The following is a 21,600-nucleotide window of genomic DNA, read 5'->3' on the forward strand; positions in this document are numbered from 1 at the left end:
TCTGTAGTTCTGAATGTTAATACCAGCGCCATCAAAATTATTTATTAGGTAGGAGAACATATTTCTGATATTTGAATTTAAGAGGACTTTGAGTACTTCCCAACGTCACCATCAATAATTGGAATCTGCGTTTCCTCCTTTATTCATTCGATAAATATTTAACACCCATTATGTTCATGGCGTCACATTAGACTCTGGGGGAGTTACAAAGAACCTAGGCTGGGCTCTGCCCTCAAGGGGGAAATCAAAGAAACAATTACATGTAATCGTTTTTAACACCAAGCAGCATGAAACCCAGTTCTGGAGTATCCTGGTCACAAGGGGAGAAGGGGTCACGGGAGCCCCTCCAAGGCCAGCGCGCATGTGGCCACGCCTTGCACCTTCCCAAGCATGGGCCCTCGCACCCTTCTCTTGTCTTTCCTTGTCCTCCATGCTGTCAGGGTTTATGAGACCTGCGAGTCTCGGGGCATGGCTCTGGTCACTCTGGCCAGGGAGGATTATTCTCTGATGGGCTGTGGTCAATGAAGCACAGCTTATCTGCCTCTTTCGATTTTCCTGCAGTACCAGGAGAGACTGCTCAGTTTTAGGCAGGACTGAGACCTCCTAAAACATGGAGTTTGTAGACAAAAATGAATACTTCCTAGCATTGCCTGAGAGAGCTTTTGGTCAGCCTTACGCCTGCAACATTGCGTTGCTGCTGGGGGACCCAGGCACACAGAGGTGGCTGCAGCTGCACGCGAACACGGGAGGCTGGCTGGGGAGGGTGGCCAGGCCTTCATCTCTCTGACCCAGAGCAGGTGCTCAGTAAATGATCAGCGATGAAGCGAGTGAGTCAGGACTGAAACGTATGAGCACCATAAATTTAGGCCACTGTTCATTTAAAGCCTCAAAACTCGTGGAAGAAACTGTTACGTGTGGAAGGTTGGCGGGCTGCAGAGGGTAGGGGAGACCTTGAAGATCCCCATATTTATATTCTAGGTGGTTTGTGTGATGTGGGCCATGGCCACATGTCATTCATTAACTCATTTGACACATACTTATTTTAGCACTTGTGTGCATAGCACGTGTTGGGATGCCAGGGGCGCCAGAAGGCAGTGCTTCCTTCCGGAACTTGTCTGTGCGTTGGAATCACCTGGGCAATCGCTTACACATTCAAGCCCAGGCCACAGCCCAGGCCATCACACTCTGCAGGCATGGGGCACAGATCTCTGTATTTTGGAAGCGCCTAAGGGTGTTCTGGTATCAGAGAGGTTTGCAAGTCACTGCCGTTAGGAGTTTATAATAGAGTTTTAGATAACACACCCAGGAAAATTCAGTAACGATACAAGACGGCCATCCAGAAACCTCCTGGGCAGGATGAGGGAGCCAAACCCAGGTCTGTGCTGTGGGCACCACTCATTCCCACTCCAGGAGGACGTCCCCTGTGGATTAGGGAGTGGGAACATCTAGGCAAGCTGGACCTGGGGTGTGCATTGACTCTGCCCGGTTCAAGAGAGGGAGGAAGGGGATCCTCTTGACTCTGAACTCAGGTCCAGATGTGACCTGGGATCACGGGTGGAATGGACTGTCTGTCAAGAACTCAACTAGTCATTGCCATTTCAGTGGATGAATGTTTTTCTTATAAAAAAACTGGGCTGGGCGTGGTGGCCCACACCGGTAATCCCACAGCTTTGGGAGGCCAAGGTGGGAAGATCACTTAAGGCCAGGATTTCAAGACCAGCCTGGGCAACATAGTGAGACTCCATCTCTACAAAAGATACAGAAAGTTAGCTGGGCTTGGTGGCACGTCTGTAGTCCCAGCTACTTGGGAGGCTAAGTCGGGAGGATCACTTGAGCCCAGGAGTTCGAGGCTGCAGTGAGCTATGATCATGCCACTGCACTCTGGGCGACAGGACGAGACCCTGTCTGGCTGCGGGCGTTTTTCCTTGTGCGTATGTGGGCTGAGCACGATGTGGTGAAGCAGATCTCTCAGGACGGACACGCTCAGCTTCGTCACTTGTTGATTCTCTCGCTCTTAAAATCCCCTAGCCCTCTTAATGGCCACAGTGAACCTGCCCGTGTGTGCACGTCAGCACACCAGTGCACCAGTTCAGGCGGGCACTTTCATGCCCCAGGGTCTTGTGGAGCCGTGAACTGGAGCTGCGCTTAGGGTGGAGAAGGCGCATGACCTCACCGTCCTGGCCGCCCTGGGTGCCTTCAGGCCTCACTGCTCATCAACAGCCAGACCACGTGGGCCTCATTCGGTATTCTTAGTACTTGCCATTTCTAATCAATTTTTTTACTCGAGCCTGTTATATGTTATTTCAGAGCGGGGAATGGAATGTGTTAACACTTAGTAAATTCTTCATCAGCTGCAACCAAAGTTTTTCTTTCTTTCCCTTTCAAACCCACAGTGTGCCATGCTGAGCTGAATGCCATCATGAACAAAAATTCGACCGATGTGAAAGGCTGTAGTATGTATGTCGCCTTGTTCCCTTGTAATGAATGTGCGAAGCTCATCATCCAGGCAGGTAGGAACCGGGTCTTTTCATTTGTCACATTTGCATTGCTGCCTGCTCGCCAGTAGCTTGCTGCTGATGTGTTTGATCTTAAATTGCCATTGTTTCGATCTAAATTAATTGCACTATCAACTTTGCAAGATATTTCCTGTGTTTTGTTTTTGAATGGTGCCAGGTATTCTAAGACTAATTGCATCCTCTGTGATTCTTAGCATGTTTTTAATTTAGTTTGCAACTTCTTAAACTGCAAGCTGCCAAAAAGCAACACAGGCGTTGCATATAATTACTGTCAATTTACTATTCTCTGACATATTGTGCATAGATTGGGGGGAGGGAGAGAAACGAACTTCTGTCCGAAACAAGGTCAGCTGGGAGTCTGCGTATGAAGTTTTAATTTGTATTTAATACATGGTAGATATGCGAGGATCTCAACATACCATGGCATATAAATGTCGTAAGACCCAAATGGCACTACCTTCAGGTTTTCTTATGTTACAGTTTCCATAAATCTACACCATTGTATTCTGAATATTTCACCTTTTTCAAACTGTCACATCTGAGATTCAGCTACACTTTGTCTCCATAAATCTCTCGGCTGGAGATTTAAAGACTTATCATGTTTAGCGAGATGTGTGGTTTAAAGGGGCTGTTTATCACCAGCCCCGTGGATCTCAGAGCAGAAGCGGTCTGCTGGTACTGAGGAGTCGCGTGGGCTCCCTCGCTCTGGCTGTCGCCGTTCCTGGGAAGCTCTCCTCGCGGTGCTCAGGTGTGAGGCGGCAGCGGGCCTGTGGGCCAGGCAGTGTGGGCCCCACGCTGCAGCCTCCTCTCCCTTCAGAGGCTGGTGGAGCAGCAGCCTTCAGCGCGGGGCCCTTGGGATTCCTGGCTCCCAAGTTAGTGCTGCCTGCTGAGATCAGGACAAGAAAACAGATCTGCCCTCTGTAGAGCTGGTTCGAAGTGGTCTGCAAAGCCATGCTGGGAAGCACCGTGGTGCCCACCTCTGAATTTGCCAGCAGCCCCCACTCCCTCCATTAGTCCTCCCACTAGTAAGAGATGCTACCTTGTGAATAAAGACGATTTGATTACCTTAGTAAGGGAAATTGGTTAATCGGATCAAGGCTTGACTGCTTGACATGTTTTCCCTTTGCATTTGTTTAAAAAAAAATCCATAAAGACTGGAGGGAAGATTAGATATAATCCGTCCTCTGCTGTATTAGAAAGAAGGAGATATGTATTTCAGTGACTGGACACTGTCTGCAAGCACACTCGGAAAAGGTCATTAATCATAGGCACTAAAAGCGCTCCAGCTGCTTCCGCCTGTCTTTTGCAGCATCTGTATGTGCGTATACTGAGGGAGCTCCCATTGTTACCTTACAGGTATAAAAGAAGTTATTTTCATGTCTGATAAATACCATGATAGTGACGAGGCAACAGCTGCGAGGCTCTTGTTTGATATGGCTGGGGTGACGTTCCGGTAAGCAGGGAGAACGCAGGGCGGGGGGGTGGTGAAGGCGGATGAAGAGACTTTTTGACCTCGTCTCCCCCTTGTGTTGCCTGACTTCCACACTTGGAGGTGTCTTTAGAAATGCAAGGGCATAAGAATTTAAAGACTCTTATAGGGGTAGATATTTAAGAGCAGTGACCGGAAAATCTGAAGACAATTTGTTTAATGATTGTACTTTAATTTCAGTAACTTTCCAGGAGTTAGACTAATTATTCAAGTAGTGAGAAGTGTAAGCATTCACAAGTTTTATAATAGGAACGCCAAACCTTGGTAAATTTTGCAAATGTAACAACTTTGGCATAGAAAATTTAGGATGAAAGTAGCCTGCCAGATTGAAAGAGTGGGGATTCTTTTTTTTCTTCTTTTTTTTGAGACCAAGTCTCGCTCTGCCACCAGGCTAGAGTGCAGTGGTGTGATCCTGGCTCACTGCAACCTCCACTTCCCAGATTCAAGCAATTCTCCTGCCTCAGCCTCCCCTGCCACACCCAGCTAATTTTTTTGTATTTTCAGTAGAGACGGGGTTTTACCATGTTGGCCAGGATGGTCTCGATCTGTTGATCTCATGAGCTACCCACCTTGGCCTCCCAAAGTGCTGGGATTACAAGTGTGAGCCACCTGGGAATTCTTTTTACAGCAACATTTTGCATTAGATTTGAAGTCTTACGGGTTGTTATGATTGTCTTTGCTAAGATAAGGTTGTGAGGTATATTTTACTTGCAAGTAAGCTTAGCCACCTTTAATTCATGGCAGAAAATTTGGTTGGGACTCTATAGCTTTCCAGCGCTTCATGGTATTGGCGTTCAGCAGCGGTGGCACCGTTGTCATGGGTGACGTGCCTGGCCCCCTGTGCTGGTCATTAGGAATGTGGCTCAACGTATCTCATGAACTCAACTGTGGTGCTTTCTGAGACTTTAAATTCAAATTATTTACTTACTCTCTTGTTCAGTGATTCTTAAAAGAATTTGTTTTGTTCCTAACTATTTTCTGTTTAATTGTTGTAGAAGTAATGAGGAATGAGTGAAAAGTTAATGAGCAAAAAAAAAAAAAAAGAAAAAGTTGGTTTATTTTATGTTTGCATTATTAGAATGTAATTTGAAAAATTACTCCTCACTAAAGGTAGTCGTTTTTTGCTATGTATAAGTGGCAAAAGAAAATTTACTATATTTTTTGCATTAGAGCAACTCCAACTTGGCTGCCGAAATTTTCTAGAAAATAAGATACATCTAATGGGAAAACTAGTAATCAGATATCATGTTGTGCAGCTAACTTGTTAGAAATCCTTTGACTCCCCACGAATTCGTGAACTCAGAGAGCTGAAAACCATACAAGCCACACCAGCCCACGTCTTTTCTGGTCCGTGTTTCTCTCTGTATGCTGCACTATAATTGGCTCCTGTAGAGATAAAGTAGCAAGTGAATCCCAGGACATTTTTTTCTCTGCACAGAAAATACGAGTTAAGCCAAAGTAAACAAATTGCTGTAACTGCTCACCAGATAATAACTGTATTTTGGTTTTGGTTTTGTTTTTTTTATTTTTAGGAAATTCACACCGAAGTGCAGCAAGATTGTCATTGACTTTGATTCAATTAACAGCAGACCGAGTCAAAAGCTTCAGTGAGTTACATCTCATTGAATCTCCAGAAGATTGGGATTATCCTCTTCTAAGAAGCTGCTAATGCCTTTCATCTTGAAGTTACACATAACTTTTTACTAGCCAGTATGGCAAAAGTCGACATCTAAAGAATATAAAGCCTCAAATCTTCCTTACTGTCTCTCCTGTCACATGGAATCTGCATCTGTTTGAACTATTGATTTAGAGTTTAAAATAGGGGAGCCTGTGGTGGCCTGGTGCACCGGGCTAGAACAAGGGCGCTTCCCCTTCCTGTGTCCTGGCTGGCTGGGATGCTTGTGGCTCTTCAGAGGAGCATCAGCTGTCTGTCATCTGCTGCAATCCGGCAGCCTCTCTTCACTGCTACAAGTGCTGGAAGGACAAATAAATAATCGTTGTTGTGTTCTTAGCGGGGACGAGCAGACACACTGATCTGAACATCTGGCCCAAGTGAAGCATGGCATATAGTGCCCTTGGAAGAAAATTAGGCCTCAAATGACAGTAGCATTGAAGTCTTTGCTGCGGAGTTGAGGGAAACCCCCAGCCACCCTCCTGGAATCTGAGATCGGGCGGCACATCTGTCCTGACAGACGAGGAGCGGAACTGAACCAGGAATATTGCCTCCATCCCTGCTCTCCCGCTGCACACAGAGGGGTGGCGTATTATCCCTCTGGGGGTGGGGCCCCCTGTTGTGTTTGCTCAGTTTGGGTTTGTTGGTCACATGGAGCTCTTCCATTTCGTTTAGCTGAATAATGAGTTGTTCCTAGAGGAGACAGCCTGTCTCTCCTTGTTACCCCCAAAGCCCATGCCCTGCCGTGGTGGCAGCTGGGGCTGTGGATGGGAGGGGTCCCCGGTGTGGATGTGTTGCCCCTCCTCCGCATGCCAGCGTGGTTCATTTGCAAGCCCCTCTGCAACTGGAGAGAACATTAATTCGTGTCCCGGAAGTGGACTGTGAGAAATTCCGCCCACGTGGAGACAGTTTATTGCAGCACTATTGGTGTTCAGAGCTCCTCTGTGCCCTGGCTCCATGCCTTCATCTACACAAACACCACCTTCCTAATCACCGCGGGGCGGGGAGCATGTCTGTGCCCCTTTAATCTCATTTAATTTTTATTAAACATACTCAGTACCTGTGTTGAGAAACAGCTTTCTTTATCCTAAAGATTATTACCTTTTTAAAGTGCTCTTATATTTTCATGAGTTTTTATTTTGTCTCTGAGATTTTGTATTCCACATTCTAGGGTATTCTGTAATTTGGCTCCTTACCAATATTAAAATCTTATTAAAATCTACCTTACCAGAGCATGTACGTTTTTATGTTACTATAATTATATGCTTAACTCTCCGCTCCTGTCCTTTCTGTATTGTCTCTGAAGCACATTACATATGTTTTAATGCCCAAAGAATAATTTGAGATGCCCGAGCTGTGTGCGCTCCCCAGGGTTGATGGCTGGGGCTGCTTTATGGACCAGATTTATGTAAGATGCTAAGGCAGCCGCTGGTCCTACGCTCCCTCCTGTGTACCCTGCCCCTGGTCCCAGGTGTGGCCATCTGGTAGGGCCCAGGCCTCTGCCCCGCCAGAGGGCTTCAGTCCCAAGTTCTGCCCTTTGCTGACTTCTCACCTTATCCTCTTTCCAGGTCTGTCTTCTAAATTTCCTTCTCTTTTCTCCTCCAAACTCCTTGCCCTCTGTTTGCTCCAAAATACGTAAAACAAAAGGTATGTGGAAGACAGAATCAGTAGACTGAAAGGTAGAAAATAAGAGATTTCTATATTGCTGCGAGTCACAAGACTTGTGAGTCCTGTTAGCATGGAGTGTGTCATTTTCGTCACATCACATTATAAATATGTCTGATAAGCTGATAAGGGGCTGATAAGCCAGTAGCACATCTAATTTATTTAATCTTGATACTATCTTATATTTTGTCGGTTGTTACATTCAGTTTTAGTGAAAAAGAAAATTGACTTTTTTCTTTTTCTCTCTTTGAGGGGAGGCTGGTGGGAAGGGTCTTTGCTGAAAGGGAAGTCCAGGTATTCGGGACAGTGGTGGGGGATTATTTGGGGAGCACATGCTGTCGCTGGGGGTTTGTGACGCTTCCACCTGTGAACCGACCCTGGTTTCCTCGTGACTGGAGTGTGATTATGTCTTCGATTCTAGGATCACTATAAGAATAGTAGAACTGTCCTATCCAGAGAATTCTGCAGATGTTCATGTTCCAGTTAATAGAGGTTTGCTTTGAACTGGTGCCTTCGGGAGAAGCTTTCCAGAAGGAAGGAGTTTTGCGCAGTCTTTTGCCTCTCAGGCATTACTAGATAATTGTGGTGAAGGGAGACTGTATCTGAGCCAATGTTGCTGCTTGTCATGGCTAATAAATGACAATAAGGAAATCATCTTTCACGGAAGCGTCGGTAGAAGGACTACATTTAAAAGGCAAAATTTGTGAGTGAAATGATAGGAACTCCATTTCCCTGACATATTTTCTGCTTTCTTCCCTTTTAGTCTTTTAGGAGTCTGTCCTTAAAGACTTCTGAAGCCTAACAAGATCCAGCAGTGAAAGTGAGCTAATGTATTAGCCATCTTTTCCTAAACTAAAAATGAAGCAAAGTAAGAGAACAAGCATACAAACTGAGCTCATGAATAAAAATGGAGGCTTGCAAGCCCAGTGAGCTGACGTTCCTGTGGCCCTGGTGTAATTTTTGATCTTCCAATGTCTGTGTCTACCTGAGGATTAAAAATATTTAGGTTGTTGCAAAAGGGCCTGAGGAATGCAGGGAGGGAGTTTTCTCATTGGTGAGGCTGATAAGAAGTTTTAATATTTATAGGTCACTTTTTTTGTTGTTGTTAAAGTAAAGCCACTCTAAAAATTGTGGTTTCTACAAATCATTAGTCAGGAGGCCTGTCTAAACCTCCAGGGAAGGACCAGAATTCAAGGTTGGGGTGCTTTGCAAGCTCTCTTGCCAGGGAACCGTGATAACTAGAGCTATGGATTACCGGCTGCAGAGGTGCCCGCAAAATAACCCCGGGCCCAGGAGTCGCATTTAGAGCAGGGTGCCCCAGAATTCTTCTGGAGAGACCTTTAGCTAGCTCAACTTTTATTTCACAACTGTTGGAAATCTAAAGCCATTTCATCGTGAGGGTATATGAATCTCAAATAGTTACCGAGTACCTACCATGTATTGGGTTCTCTGATGGCTCCTGGGTGAAGGTTAGAACAGACTGGATAGCTAGATATTAGACAAGTTCTTAGATGAAGCCGCAATTTGCCACCTACATCCCTGAGCCACGCAGGTGCCACCTGCACTTTATTTCCTCTGTAATTGGGTTGTCTATTTATTTTGCATCTGTACCCACTGGAGGCAGACCCTGGGGAGAGGGCAGGGACCAGACATGAAGAGTCCGCAGGAGCTGGGTTCTTACCCTGATTCCAAGGCCAAAGACTTTTAAAAATTCTACAAGTCCTGGCCGGGTGTGGTGGCTCAAGCCTATAATCCCAGCACTTTGGCAGGCCGAGGCAGGTGGATCACCTGAGGTCGGGAGTTCGCGACCAGCCTGACCAACATGGAGAAACCCCGTCTCTACTAAAAACACAAAATCAGCCAGATGTGGTGGTGCACGCCTGTAATCCCAGCTACTCAGGAGGCTGAGGCAGGAGAATCACTTGAACCCGGGAGGTGGAGACTGCGGTGAGCCGAGATCGCACCATTGCACTCCAGCCTGGGCAACAGGAGCAAAACTCCATCTCAGAAAAAAAAAAAAAAGTCCTTCATTAAATTAAAATGAGTTCAGTATTTCCCAAGAAAATCAGGGGAAGAGTTCTCTGTTAATGAGAGAAAACTGTAGCATCTGCTCACTGCTCGGGCATGGAAAGGTGTTGCCCTTAGTTTTGGTAGCCAACTGCCAAATCTCTTCTCTGGAGCCCCGGTCCACAACTTTGCTTGGCTGCTGCCATTCTTAGCCATATTTCAGGTCAGTGGTATGAATTACATGCGTGTTGTGCCGCCATCACCACCATCCATCTCCAGAGCTCTGCATCTTGCAAAACTGAAACTCCATACCCATTATACAGTAACTCGGTCTTCCCCCTCCCCAGAACTGACATCCACCATCCTACTTTCTGTATGAATTTCACCACTCTCGATACCTCATGTAAGTGGAATCGTACAGAATTTTCTCTTTTTGATTGGCTACTTAGCATCATGTCTTCAAGGTGCATCCAGGTTGCAGCCTGTGTCAGGATTTCCTTCCATCTGAAGGCTGCAGAATCGCCCATCGTGTTCACACACCATCTTTAATTTAGCCATTGATGCGCCAGTGGACACCTGGGCCGCTCCCATCTTCTGCTGCCATCCTTTCCCGAATGTGCAGTGCATCTCTCTAACCTAATAGTTTCCAAATGACCAATAATATCATGCGTGGGTTAAACATCAATTCAAAATACAAGATAGACCAAATGATTTTAATGTAAGATAATAAATATTCATTAATATGATTTCAGATTTCACACTGCAACTAGCTTTTCAGAAACTTTCATATATCAAATTGTGGTGTGGTACCAAAGACTAGCCACAATTTTCTGAAAATGCAAAAATGACCCACGCATGATATTATTGGTCATTTTGGAAACTACTAGTTCACTGAATTACGCAGATCTTTCAAGTATCGACACATTTGATTATACCATCTAATCTAGCCCCATCTGCCTCCGCCACCCAGCGGCCTTCCTCCGTGTACCAGTTACCTACCTTGAAGGATTTTTCTTTTTAAAAAATCAACATTTTTTTTCTTTCTTTTTTTTTGAAACAGGGTCTCACTCTGTCACTCAGGCTAGAGTGCAGTGGCGTGATCATATCTCACTGCAGCCTCAACCTCCTGGGCTCAAGTGATCCTCCCACCTCAGCCTCCCAAGTAGCTGGAACCACAGACACGCATCCCCACACTAATTCCCTGGCTAATTGTTATTTATTTTATATTTTTTGTAGAGATGGGGTCTCACTATGTTGCCCAGGCTGGTCTCAAGCTCCTGGGCCCACGCGATCCTCCTGCTTTGGCCTCCCAAAGTGCTGGGATTGCAGGCATGAGCCACCTTTCATGGCCTAAACCCAGCATTTCTAAGAGCCTCTTCCTGTGCTTCCTTTGACCATCCCCAGGTTTCCATGCATCTTTCAAGACTCCGTTGGATCCTGCCTCCTCTATAAAGTCTCCCCAGACCTTCCTGAGCTTGACGTGACTTCTTCTTCTTTGAAATCCTGCGGCAGTTATGGTCAGCAACCATCTTGCTGGCAATGAATCATGTACTGTTTTATGATATCTCTTCTACTGTCTAGAACTGTTATTGAAACATTTCATTTAACTTTTCATAGGTATCTTGTCCTGCTCTAACGAGGTCATAAACTCCAGAGAGCACATGTGGCATCCTGTGTATCTTGGTGCCTGGCTACCATTTCTCTCCACGTCTGCACAGGACCCTATGCAGAGGGGCTCCATACGCATTTTTAATATTTCCACTTAAAAGTTATGAACTTGATTGCACTTTAATTCAGTGAGGTAGCTGAGCAGGAGCCAACTTCCTAAAGTATTTTTTTCATGCTGATTTCTTTGTGAATGGCTTGAAAAAAATTGCCATCTGGAATGTAAGAGAAAGAAATCTTCCTGTTAGCAGCCAGGGCTAATGGGCACATTTATCTTTGAGAGAGACAGGAGATTACTATTTAAATGTCTTATTTTTAACTTCTGTGTTTCAGTTAAAGCAGTCCTATATATAGTTTTGAATGAGGAATTTGGCAATAATGGACACCTGGCAGAAAACCCAGAAATGATGCTTCCACTGAACCCCATCTGATTAGAGGATTTCTTGACCTTTCCAGGTCTTAAATCACTATTGAATGCTTTCTGTTGTAGGAGTTCTTTATGTTAACTTTTGTTAATGAAAGCTGTTAGAAACTTAAACATGCCATTTGGTCCAGGTTTTAAATGGACATTCTGTTCTGGAATTGCTTCCTCTGCAGCGGTGGGCATGGTGTGCAGCCTTTTGATTTATTCTGCCTTTCCCCAGTCTCTGAATAAGTAGGCATCAGTAATGCATGTAAGTAACAGGCCCCTGACTTTCAGTGACTAAACAAGTAACATATTTTTCCTCACATAGTAAATACAGTGGCAAGCATTTGCGGGAGTTGTGTCAGCTGCTCCATGATATCTGCAAAGATCTAGGCTTTTTTCTTTATTTCTATCTTTTATGTCTTCAGGCTTGTTTTGTCAAACAGCATCAGGCATCCCATTCACACTAAATGCAAGGAGATGGATGGTAGAGTGGGGATGAGGCTTCTTCGCTCTTGGCTATCCCTTTGATCAGGAAAGCAGAAACTTTCTCAGAAGCCCCAGCAAATATTCTCTTCCATCCCTTTGGCCACAACTGGTCACATGGCCACCCCTAGCTGCAAGGGAGGCTGACAGGGTCCTTGGCATTCCACATTCAATAGAGGAGGCTGCAGGGGAGAAGGAGGCTAGTAACTTCTGTCATTCATGCTGTTGGCCACAACACACCCCTTGCTTGGAAAATTGTGTAACAGTTTAATTGTGTAATTTCTACTCAGTGGCTCTTCATATCCTCAGTGGCTCTTCATATCCTCAGTGTTAAAGTCGTTGTTGAGTTGAAAAATGATACTTGCTTCATAGGAATTTTGTGCCTTCACATTGAATTTCAAACTCCTGTGCAGGAAATCTTAGTTTCTTAGCTAGTAACAGCTATAAAAGAGTTTTATATATGTATACACACACATATACACACACACACACACACATACACACACATACATACACATGCATACCATTTGAGGGTCAGTTACAACATGGTCTCTGGCCCCTAAATACTCAGCGTTTGTTTCCTAAGAATAGGGACATTTTCATATCCAGTATAGTTAAGTATGGTTATTGACAAAAATATGTTTAATGTTGTTAGAATATTTTAATTTATTATTCCTATCCCAGTTTTGTCAGTTGATCCAATACATTTCTTTTTAGTGTTTTCCATGTGGAATACAGTCTAGAGTTTGGTATTGCATTTTGTTACCATGTCTCGTTAGCCCCTTTAATCTGGAACATTCCCTGTGGTACTGCTTCTTCTGGAGCCTCTTTCTCCTGCTGTCTCATGCTAACATTTTTTTTAAACATTTTGGTCTCAGGGCCCCTTTACACTCTTAAAAATTACTGAGGACCCCAAAGAAACTTTGGTTTCATGGGTGCTATTTATCAATATTTACATTAGAAATTAAAACTGAGAAATTTAAAAAATATTTTAATCCACTTAAAATACCAATAGTAAACCCTTTACATGTTAACATAAATAACATACTTTTATGAAAAAATAACTATTTTCCAGAACAACAAAAAAATGTTTAATGAAAAAAGCAGCATCATGTTATATTTTTGCAGCTGATTTTCATGTCTGGCTTAATAGAAAACAGCTGGATTCTGATTTCTGTGTGTTTTCTATCTGTTGCAGTAAGTTTTTTTGGCTGAAATATGTGGAGAAAATCCAGCCAAATCCAGATATGTAGTTGGAAAGGGGAGGCATATTTTAATAGCATTTTCAGAAAATTGTGGCTAGTCTTTGGTACTGCACCACAATTTGATATATGAAAATTTCTTAAAAGCTAGTTGCAATGTGAAATCTGAAATCATATTAACGAATATTTCATATTGTCTTACATTAAAATCATTTGGTCTATCTTGTATTTTGAATTGATGTTTAACCCACACATGATATTATTGGTCATTTGGAAACTACTAGTTCATTGAATTATGCAGATCTTTCAAGTATCGACACATTTCATTATGCAACATCCCAAATCGCTTTTGTAAACATCACCACTAATTTGAGAAAAATCTCTTTAAGTACTGGGAAGCTGTCAAGTTCACAGTGACCGATAACAAGTTTTCCAAAATTCCGATTTATCTTGAAAGCTTGAATTTATCATTTGATCACTTAATTTCCCTCAAAGTGATAGATAGGCTTACTTTGTTCATTTTCAAGAAAACGTCTATCATGTCCCCAAATCTGAATATCCACAGTCACTCTTTCTTTGAAGTAAAAATGGCATCCCACTCAGGAGGCTGAGGCAGGAGAATGGCGTGAACCCCGGAGGTGGAGCTTGCAGTGAGCTGAGATCGCGCCACTGCACTCCAGCCTGGGCCACAGAGCGAGACTCTGTCTCAAAAAAAAAAAAAAAAAAAAGGCATCCCATGAACAAAGGGGCTAGTTGAGCTTGCAACTCAAACAGTCGTGTGGCGCTCTTCCTGAGGACAACGTGCAGAAGTGCTTCAAGCATGCTTCCCATCTCACCCAGGGAGTGTGAAAAAGATGACTCATCAACATGGAGGTTCCCTACAAAGAATACTTTTCCCCCCAGCATTGTTGAGGATATCTTAAGTGAAATGGTCTTTTTACTTTTCTGCCTTTGTTTTCTTCCCTGAATATGTGGTGGTGGAGTGCATGTGGACACTACTGCCTCTGATTCCTTCGCCCTCACTTTTACTCACCATTGCTTTGGTTGCATAGTGCAAATGTCCACACAGTGAAAGAAGGCAAAAAACATCTTAATACTATAATGAAGATCGTTTTGACACTGTAGACCCCATGAAAGAATCTGTAGGCTCATGCTTTGAGGTGCCAGCTGCCTTAGATGACAGTATGGTTCCAGCCCGAAAGCACTTTGGAAGTGTCTGTTTGCTGTTGACTTTGCCCCTTTCTTTCTTTCTCTCTCTCCCTCCCTCCCTCCTTCTCTCCCATCCTTCCTTCCTTTCTTTTCTTTCTTTCTTTCTATTTTTGACAGAGCTTCACTCTTGTCGCCCAGGCTGGAGTGCAGTAGCACAATCTCGACTCCCTGCAACTTCCACTTCCCAGGTTCAAGCGATTCTCCTGCCTCAGGCTCCCGAGTAGCTGGGATTACAGGCGCCCGCCACCAAGACTTTGCCCCTTTCTATGTCTGCATGTCTTGGCCCGGATAACATCACTTGAGGAGGGAAAAATTAGATTTTCTTTTCTTAAAGAATTGATCCTTTTCTTTTTGCCTGTATTTTTATCTCCTGTAATATAGTGAATATGCAAGGTATGATTCATATCATTGCTTTAAGAGAAGAAAAAAAAACAGACAAACTTTTGATATATACCAGACTATCTTGGTTTGCTGCAGCTGATCAAATAAAGCAGTCTGTTACGGTTTTACAAATTAGAATATCACAGACTCTCTTCTAATTTAAGGCCGCTGTGTTAAAATGTTAATAAGAGATGGTGAATTGAGTCAGGTCGCAACAGTACATTACACGAGGATGAAATATTCAACCAAGGCCTCTCTGCAGTCCAGGCAGACTGAGTTCTGCCTAGTGCGCTCTGAGTTCTGATTAAACTGTGTCCCCATACCAGGGGCTTCCTGTTTCTTGCATCCTTTACGCTGAGAGGGGACAATAGTTCTTTCTAAGCTTAGCTGAGGCTGATCGGCCATCTTCGCGGTAGAGCTTTTAATTACCTGCGGCAGCCCTGGAAGGGGTGATGAGCAACAGAGCAATCAACACGTGAGCAGCACATGTTGACGCTGATTAGCGCGGCTGGTTAGAGCCAGGACTAATGAGGCCGAGGTCACCGGCTCGGCCCCGCCGCCCAGGTAGCCCGGCCACCCTCCAAACGGCCGCTCCGCCCGGTCAGCTGCCTCACAGATGCTCGCTGCAGTCTGGAAAGGGGCCAGGGAGGCTCGAGCCAGCAGCCAGCACGGGCTCTTTGTGTTTAAAACCAAACAAAATAAAAACAGGTTCTCTAATGTACCACCCCCTGTGATCCTCTCTAGGAATATCAGACTTAATGATTTAAATTTAATTTGTTAGCCATTTGGTGGTTAATTTTTTTTTATAAAAAGCCTAATGATTTATTAGCATTCTTATAATAAGCAACATTTAATATCTATTCACGAGAGTTCAAATGGATCAACTATTTAATTTCTTAATAAAATGAATCAGGAAAGTATTACTTAGAAGAAACTCCATACTGTGAGCATGATCTCTGCGTGTTTTCTGACCTTGGTTCTCCTGTATTATTAGAGCCAGGAATGGAGGGAAATGAAGCTGATTTCAGCCTTTCCCCTGCAGCTCTGCCTTTCAAGAGGGAGAGGCTGAGGGGAGGGCACAGTGGACTTTTCATTTAATTTCCCAAATATCACAGCCTTGTAACGACTATACGCTCCTCTCCTTTCCACCGTTTCCCTGGTGCCGTTGACAGAAACAGGCTGGCCCCAGGTCACACCCAGGACACACAGAGAAAGGCACACACTGGCATGAGAAAAGTACCGACAAAAATACGCATATAAATACATCCAGCCCTTTGCTGACTCTGAACATCAGTGCTCGTGGGCACATTTTGATTACGCAGCTACTACTGTCTTTAAAGGGGTGGGAGCAGGGAGGAGAGGGTTCCGAAAGGCTTACTAGAGTCGCAGGAAACATGGGTGAGGAGCAGCGTGGCCACACGTGCCTCCCCACACACAAAAATGCGGGGCTCTTTCCCAAACAGCAGTAGCAGATGGATCGAGAAGCATCAAGGCCGAGCATCACTGAGTCCCGGTGAACGCGCCCAGAAGAGACCCAAGGTGGAGTGTGTCCCTCCTGCCCCAAAGCACCTTTGGCTAAACATTGTCTGTTCGGTGGTGAGTGAGGAGGAACAAAGTGAACAGTCACTAAAAGCTAAGTCCAAGCAGCACACGCTGAGGCCTGGGCGCGGGCTCCAGGCTTGCTGGGTTTGCAGCCCCAGACGCGGGTCTCAAAGCCAGCACAGATCATAAGAGCAAGTCCAGCAGCTTCTCCAGGGAAGAGCACAACGCTGCCTTGGAAACACATTTTAACTGATGAAACGATTCTTTGTTTTAGCCACTGATGGTAGTGCAAGTGAACTTCAGGGCACTCGAGGTGCTTTGGCCCAATTAGGAAGTCAGCCGGAGCCTCCCGTCGCAGGCAGCCACGGTACCTGCTGTCTGATGCTTTGCCAAGTTGCTTTAGTGCGATCACTCTGCTGCACCGGGATGTTTCAATTTAGACTCCTGCTCTGTCAGGACTCTGAAGACGCTCATTGTCTGGGAGAGGCTTCCTGCCCGTTACCGCTCTCCTCCTGCCTCTCCTCTCTTGGACACAGCCGCGACATTGCTCACCGGCCAAGTGAGTTGTTAGTGTCCCTCGGCTGCGGGTTGGCAGGTTTCCACTCTTAGAGGAGCAGCAGCAGGGTTTGCAGGCGAAGATTCTGGACTCTTTCAATGCAAGCCTGGCACCTTGGCACTGGGAGTGCTGGAGTTCTTTGTGAGTCATCTGTGTGGCTGGCACGGCACAGTCGTTGCTGGAGAATATTAAGAGTTTAGAATCGTATCTCCAATATTGCTTTGTGGATAAAGACATGCAGTTAGGACTTAGGGAGACTTGCACCACTTTAGAGGTAGAACTGGGCTAAGAACTCAGGTTCTCCAGCTTGGAGGCCGGTGCTCACACCAGGACACTGGGCCAAGTGACATGGGGTCTTGGGGCGGCTCATGAAGCTGGGTGCTAAGGCAGGTAAATGGGAGCCATAGTCTGTGGCCCTCCACCACCGCTGGCTTTCCAGCCGCCTGCTCCCGCCTTCCTATTCCTGATGCCCTGACCTTGCTGGCCTGTTTTCCTTATTGCACGTTCCTTTCCAGATCGGCAGCTGCACTTGCTATTTCTCCTTCCCAGGTGAGAATCCTCTCCGCCAGCTCTTCCCATAGTTTCCTCCTTCTTGTCTCCAGCACTTCCGATCAGACCCCGCCCTGGCCCACCCTGTCTACCTGCACCCCCAAGACTCCCACCTCCCAGTTACCATCAGGTCACCCAGTTTCTTTCTTTACATAACTCTTTTGTCTATTTGTCTTTTTGTTTTCTGTTTGTGCCCCCCAAAACAGCAGGGGCCAAGCCTGTTTTATTCCTGCCGACTCCCTAGTGCCTAGAACAGTGCCTGGCCCAGAAGTTTTGTTTTTGTTTGTTTGTTTGTTTTCTGAGACAGAGTCGCGCTCTGTTGCCCAGGCTGGAGTGCAGTGGTGTGATCCCAGCTCACTGCAACCTCCATCTCCGGCATTCAAGCAATTCTCCTGCCTCAGCCTCCCAAGTAGCTGGGACTACAGGTGCGTGCCACTATGCCCAGCTAATTTTTGTATTTTTAGTAGAGATGGGGTTTCACCATGTTGGCCAGGCTGGTCTCAAACTCCTGAGCTCGTGATCTGCCTGCCTTGGGCTCCCGAGTGTTTTTAAATAAGTAGGTATTAAGTGACTGAGTAAAGGGATACACTGGATCTATGAAAGTCTTGATCCAAAAGCTCTCCATTGTCCAGTCAGACTCCCTTTTCCATCCCCACGGCAGACCAGGGCGTGGTATAAACTGACTCCGCTCCTTGTGTGTAATACAGTGTGCTTCCTATAGAGGGCGTCTGTCATTCCACCCCCAGGGGCTGCTTAGCATCTGTGTGGCAGGAGCCATGCTCTTCCCTGCTGGGAGCACCATCCTGCAGTAATCTCTGTGCAGGATGCTGTTATGAGAAAGACTTGGGACTTTGTCCCCACTCTGCACCCGCACACCCCAAACTGGGAAGGTGCTGAGAGACTAAAGATTGGCTCAGACAAGTCCAGCTTGGCCAGTAGATGACTCTATTGAGGGCCCTGCTGGGTGCCGGCAGGACAGCTCTAGATGTTCGCACTGCTGCCATCACTAAGCAAAGTCTCTGGCTCCTGGCCTGCGGTGTGTGATGAGACTGCCTTCCTGGGGAGGTTCCCAGATACTTTCAGGGACACATGCTCCTCGCTGGGCCCCCCAGCCTTGTCTCCCTGCCCGGCCTTCAGGGTTCAGGCAGTGGACATCCACCCTACGTGACCTGGTGGGACACCTGTCACAGCACAGACGCCCCTGCAGCTGAGCCACGCAACAGCCCTTGGGCCTTCCTGTCTCAGAGCAGGGCTGATCACAGCCAGGCCCATTGCGGCAGAGGTGGACTGTGAAAAGCTAGACGCTGGACTTGGATCCTCTCCAGGGTGGGGCAGGCACTGGGCACCCAGGTCAGCTCCAGTTCCTGAGAGAGGGCAGCCCCGGAGTCAGAATCAAGGTGTTAATAACAGGGGAAATGATGGTGGGGAGGGGACCGAGGCAGTAATATAGGAACTCTCTATACTTTCCAGTCAATTTTTCCATAAAACTAAAACTGCTCTAAAAAAGGAGTCTGTTAACTTTTTAAACTCTCAAAAAGAATGTGGCTGCTGCCACAATGAACAATTTGAGTGAGAAACTACTCAACGAGGTCAGAGGCGTCAGAGAGGAAGACCACGGCAGCCTGTTTTCTTTGCTGCTCTTTATCGTTAGAAAGAACACTTTTACAACAGGCTTCGTTTGATGACAAATGCTCCACGCTGTTGCCCGCTGGCAGCAGTCGTGAATTATGAGATTTCCGAGGGGCACAGGACGCAGCGATCTAAACGAGGCAACAAAAATCAGCCAAGTGCTTATCAACATCTTCTACAAATTCTATTGACTTTTTTGGATCTGTTTGTCCCTGGGTGTGAAATAGAGAAAAGTCAGGTGAGTCTACCTTGCTAGTATATTTTAAAGAGGATCTTGGAGAATTTGAAGGAAAACATGGAAGAGGAAATGACAGTGCTTGGTGAAAGTCAGCAGACGGGCTTGATAATGGAACAGACTAAGGGTGGTGGATAGTTTTAAGGTTGAGAGAGAAATGGAAAAAAAGGGAGATATTCTTGGGGGCTTGAAACAAGAGGCAGCAGCCAAAAGCAGAGCTGATCAGTATGTATAGGGAGCTTGGCGCTGAGGGCAGGGATTCCTATGAGAAAAAAATCCAGTGGTCAATCTTCTGGGGAGGAGCTGATGGGATGAGGGGCAGACGGACTGACCTGAGTGCTGCTGCACTGTCTCACCGTCTCCTTTGTAAACAGATGCTCCGCACTCATGCTCAGAGCAGCATTATTCACAGCAGCCAGGATGGGGACATCGCCCAGGTGTTCCATGGTGGACGAATGGATAAGGAAAATGCAAACACACAGTGGAATCTTAGCCTTGAAAAGGACAGAAAGTCCATCCAACACATGCTACTGCATGGACGAACTTTGGATGTGTGATAAGTGAAAGGAGACGGTCACAAAAGGACAAATACCAGATGATCCCACCTGTGCGAGATGATGAGAGTGTCAAATTCATAGAGACAGAAAGTAGGATGGTGAGTGCAGAGCCTTGGGAGAAGGGAAAATGGGAGTTGTTTAATAGGTACAGACTTTTGGTTTTGAGAGATGAAAAGTTCCGGAGGTTGGTTGCACAGCAATGTGCGTATACTTAACACTGCTTAACTATACACTTAAAAATGGTTAAGATGGTAAATTTTATGTTATGCATTTTTTGTTTTGTGTTTTTGAGATGGAGTCTCTCTCTGTTGCCCAGACTGGAGTGCAATGGCACGATCTCAGCTCACTGCAACTTCCGCCTCCCGGGTTCAAGCCATTCTCCTGCCCCAGCCTCCTGAGTAGCTGGGACTACAGCCCTGCGCCACCATGTCCGGCTAATTATTTGTATTTTTAGTAGAGATGGGATTTCCTCATGTTGGCCAGGCTGGTCTGGAACTCCTGACCTCAAGTGATACACCCGCCTCAGCCTCTCAAAGTGCTGGGACTGCAGACATCAGCCACTGTGCCTGGCCTTGTTATGTGTGTGGTTGTTTTTGTTTTTGTTTTCTTACTACACACACATATACAAAACAGCTGCCCTGGCCCCTAGAGTAGTGAATTTTCACCAGGAGCCACCAAGGGGGTGAATTTTCTCATCATTTTTGGCTCAGTTCTGAAGTTCCCTACCTGACTTTGACCTCCACCTCACTCTGAATCTACAGTCACTCTCTTCTCTGTCATCCTGTTGCAGTCTGCTCAGCTCCCCATAACTAAATACCAGGGACTGGGTGGCTTAAACAATAGGCCTTTAGTTCTCACTGTTCTGGAGGCTGGGAAGTCTGAGATCAGGTGCTGGCATGGCCAGGTTCCAGTGAGGGCTCTCTTCCTGGCTTGTGGACGGCCGCCTTCTCACTGTGAGCTCACTTGGCAGGGAGAGGGGCTGGGTGCAAGTGCTCCAGTCTCTTCTTAGAAAGCTACTAACCCCGGCCGGGCGTGGTGGCTCAAGCCTGTAATCCCAGCACTTTGGGAGGCCGAGACGGGTGGATCACGAGGTCAGGAGATCGAGACCATCCTGGCTAACACCGTGAAACCCCGTCTCTACTAAAAAATACAAAAAACTAGCCGGGCGAGGTGGCGGGCGCCTGTAGTCCCAGCTACTCCGGAGGCTGAGGCAGGAGAATGGCGTGAACCCGGGAGGCAGAGCTTGCAGTGAGCTGAGATCCGGCCACTGCACTCCAGCCTGGGCGACAGAGCGAGACTCCGTCTCAAAAAAAAAAAAAGAAAGCTACTAATCCCATCATGAGGGTGATACCCTCATGACTGCATCCAAACCTAATTACCTATAAAGGCCCTACCTCCAAAACCCCTCACACGGGGGGTTAAAGTTTTGACATACAAATTTGGGAGAGGGACACAGCTCAGTCCCTAGCACATCTTTCCCCCAACCCCAGAATTCTAAGGAGCACACATTCCTTCAGCTCCGTCCATTGTAGCTTCCATTCCTCCTCCTCTGTCTGAGCATCCTGGACTGTCTCCGGAACACCTGTCCTGTTTCCACCAGCTCCCTGGGATCTGCAGGGCAGACACCCTCTGAGAATGCCCACTCAGGTCTCCTGGGTCTTTTACCCTGGGCCGGGCCAGATGTCTTGCTCTCATGTTGTAAATAGGATTGCAATGTGGCTGTGCTTGGAACCCCAGCCCACTCTGGACCCTGAGCTCCAGAGACTCCGAGGCAGAGCTGCATTTCTATTATCACTTAGTAATTGGAGTTTTGCAGGCTTGGGATTACTGCTAA

General features: G+C 46.2%; 1 protein-coding gene across 2 annotated transcripts in view; it reads left to right on the forward strand.

The window, feature by feature from the left end:
* DCTD (dCMP deaminase) overlaps nt 1-20,840 on the forward strand; it is a 42,090-nt gene extending 21,250 nt beyond the window's left edge. The window contains exons 4-9 of one of the 2 annotated variants that reach the window (XM_011959573.1): nt 2,394-2,510; nt 3,873-3,969; nt 5,538-5,612; nt 6,735-6,741; nt 12,235-12,241; nt 20,776-20,840. In XM_011959573.1, coding sequence (XP_011814963.1) covers nt 2,394-2,510; nt 3,873-3,969; nt 5,538-5,612; nt 6,735-6,741; nt 12,235-12,240 — 302 coding nt within the window. In that variant the 3' untranslated portion in view covers nt 12,241; nt 20,776-20,840. Of the gene's footprint in view, nt 1-2,393; nt 2,511-3,872; nt 3,970-5,537; nt 6,908-12,234; nt 12,242-20,775 lie in introns of those variants that run through there. The other variant, XM_011959574.1, reaches the window with a different exon arrangement.
* The last annotated feature ends 760 nt before the right edge of the window (nt 20,841-21,600 follow it).

The sequence above is a fragment of the Colobus angolensis genome, unplaced genomic scaffold, assembly GCF_000951035.1.
Source record: "Colobus angolensis palliatus isolate OR3802 unplaced genomic scaffold, Cang.pa_1.0 Scaffold5, whole genome shotgun sequence".
Taxonomy (NCBI): Eukaryota; Metazoa; Chordata; class Mammalia; order Primates; family Cercopithecidae; genus Colobus; species Colobus angolensis.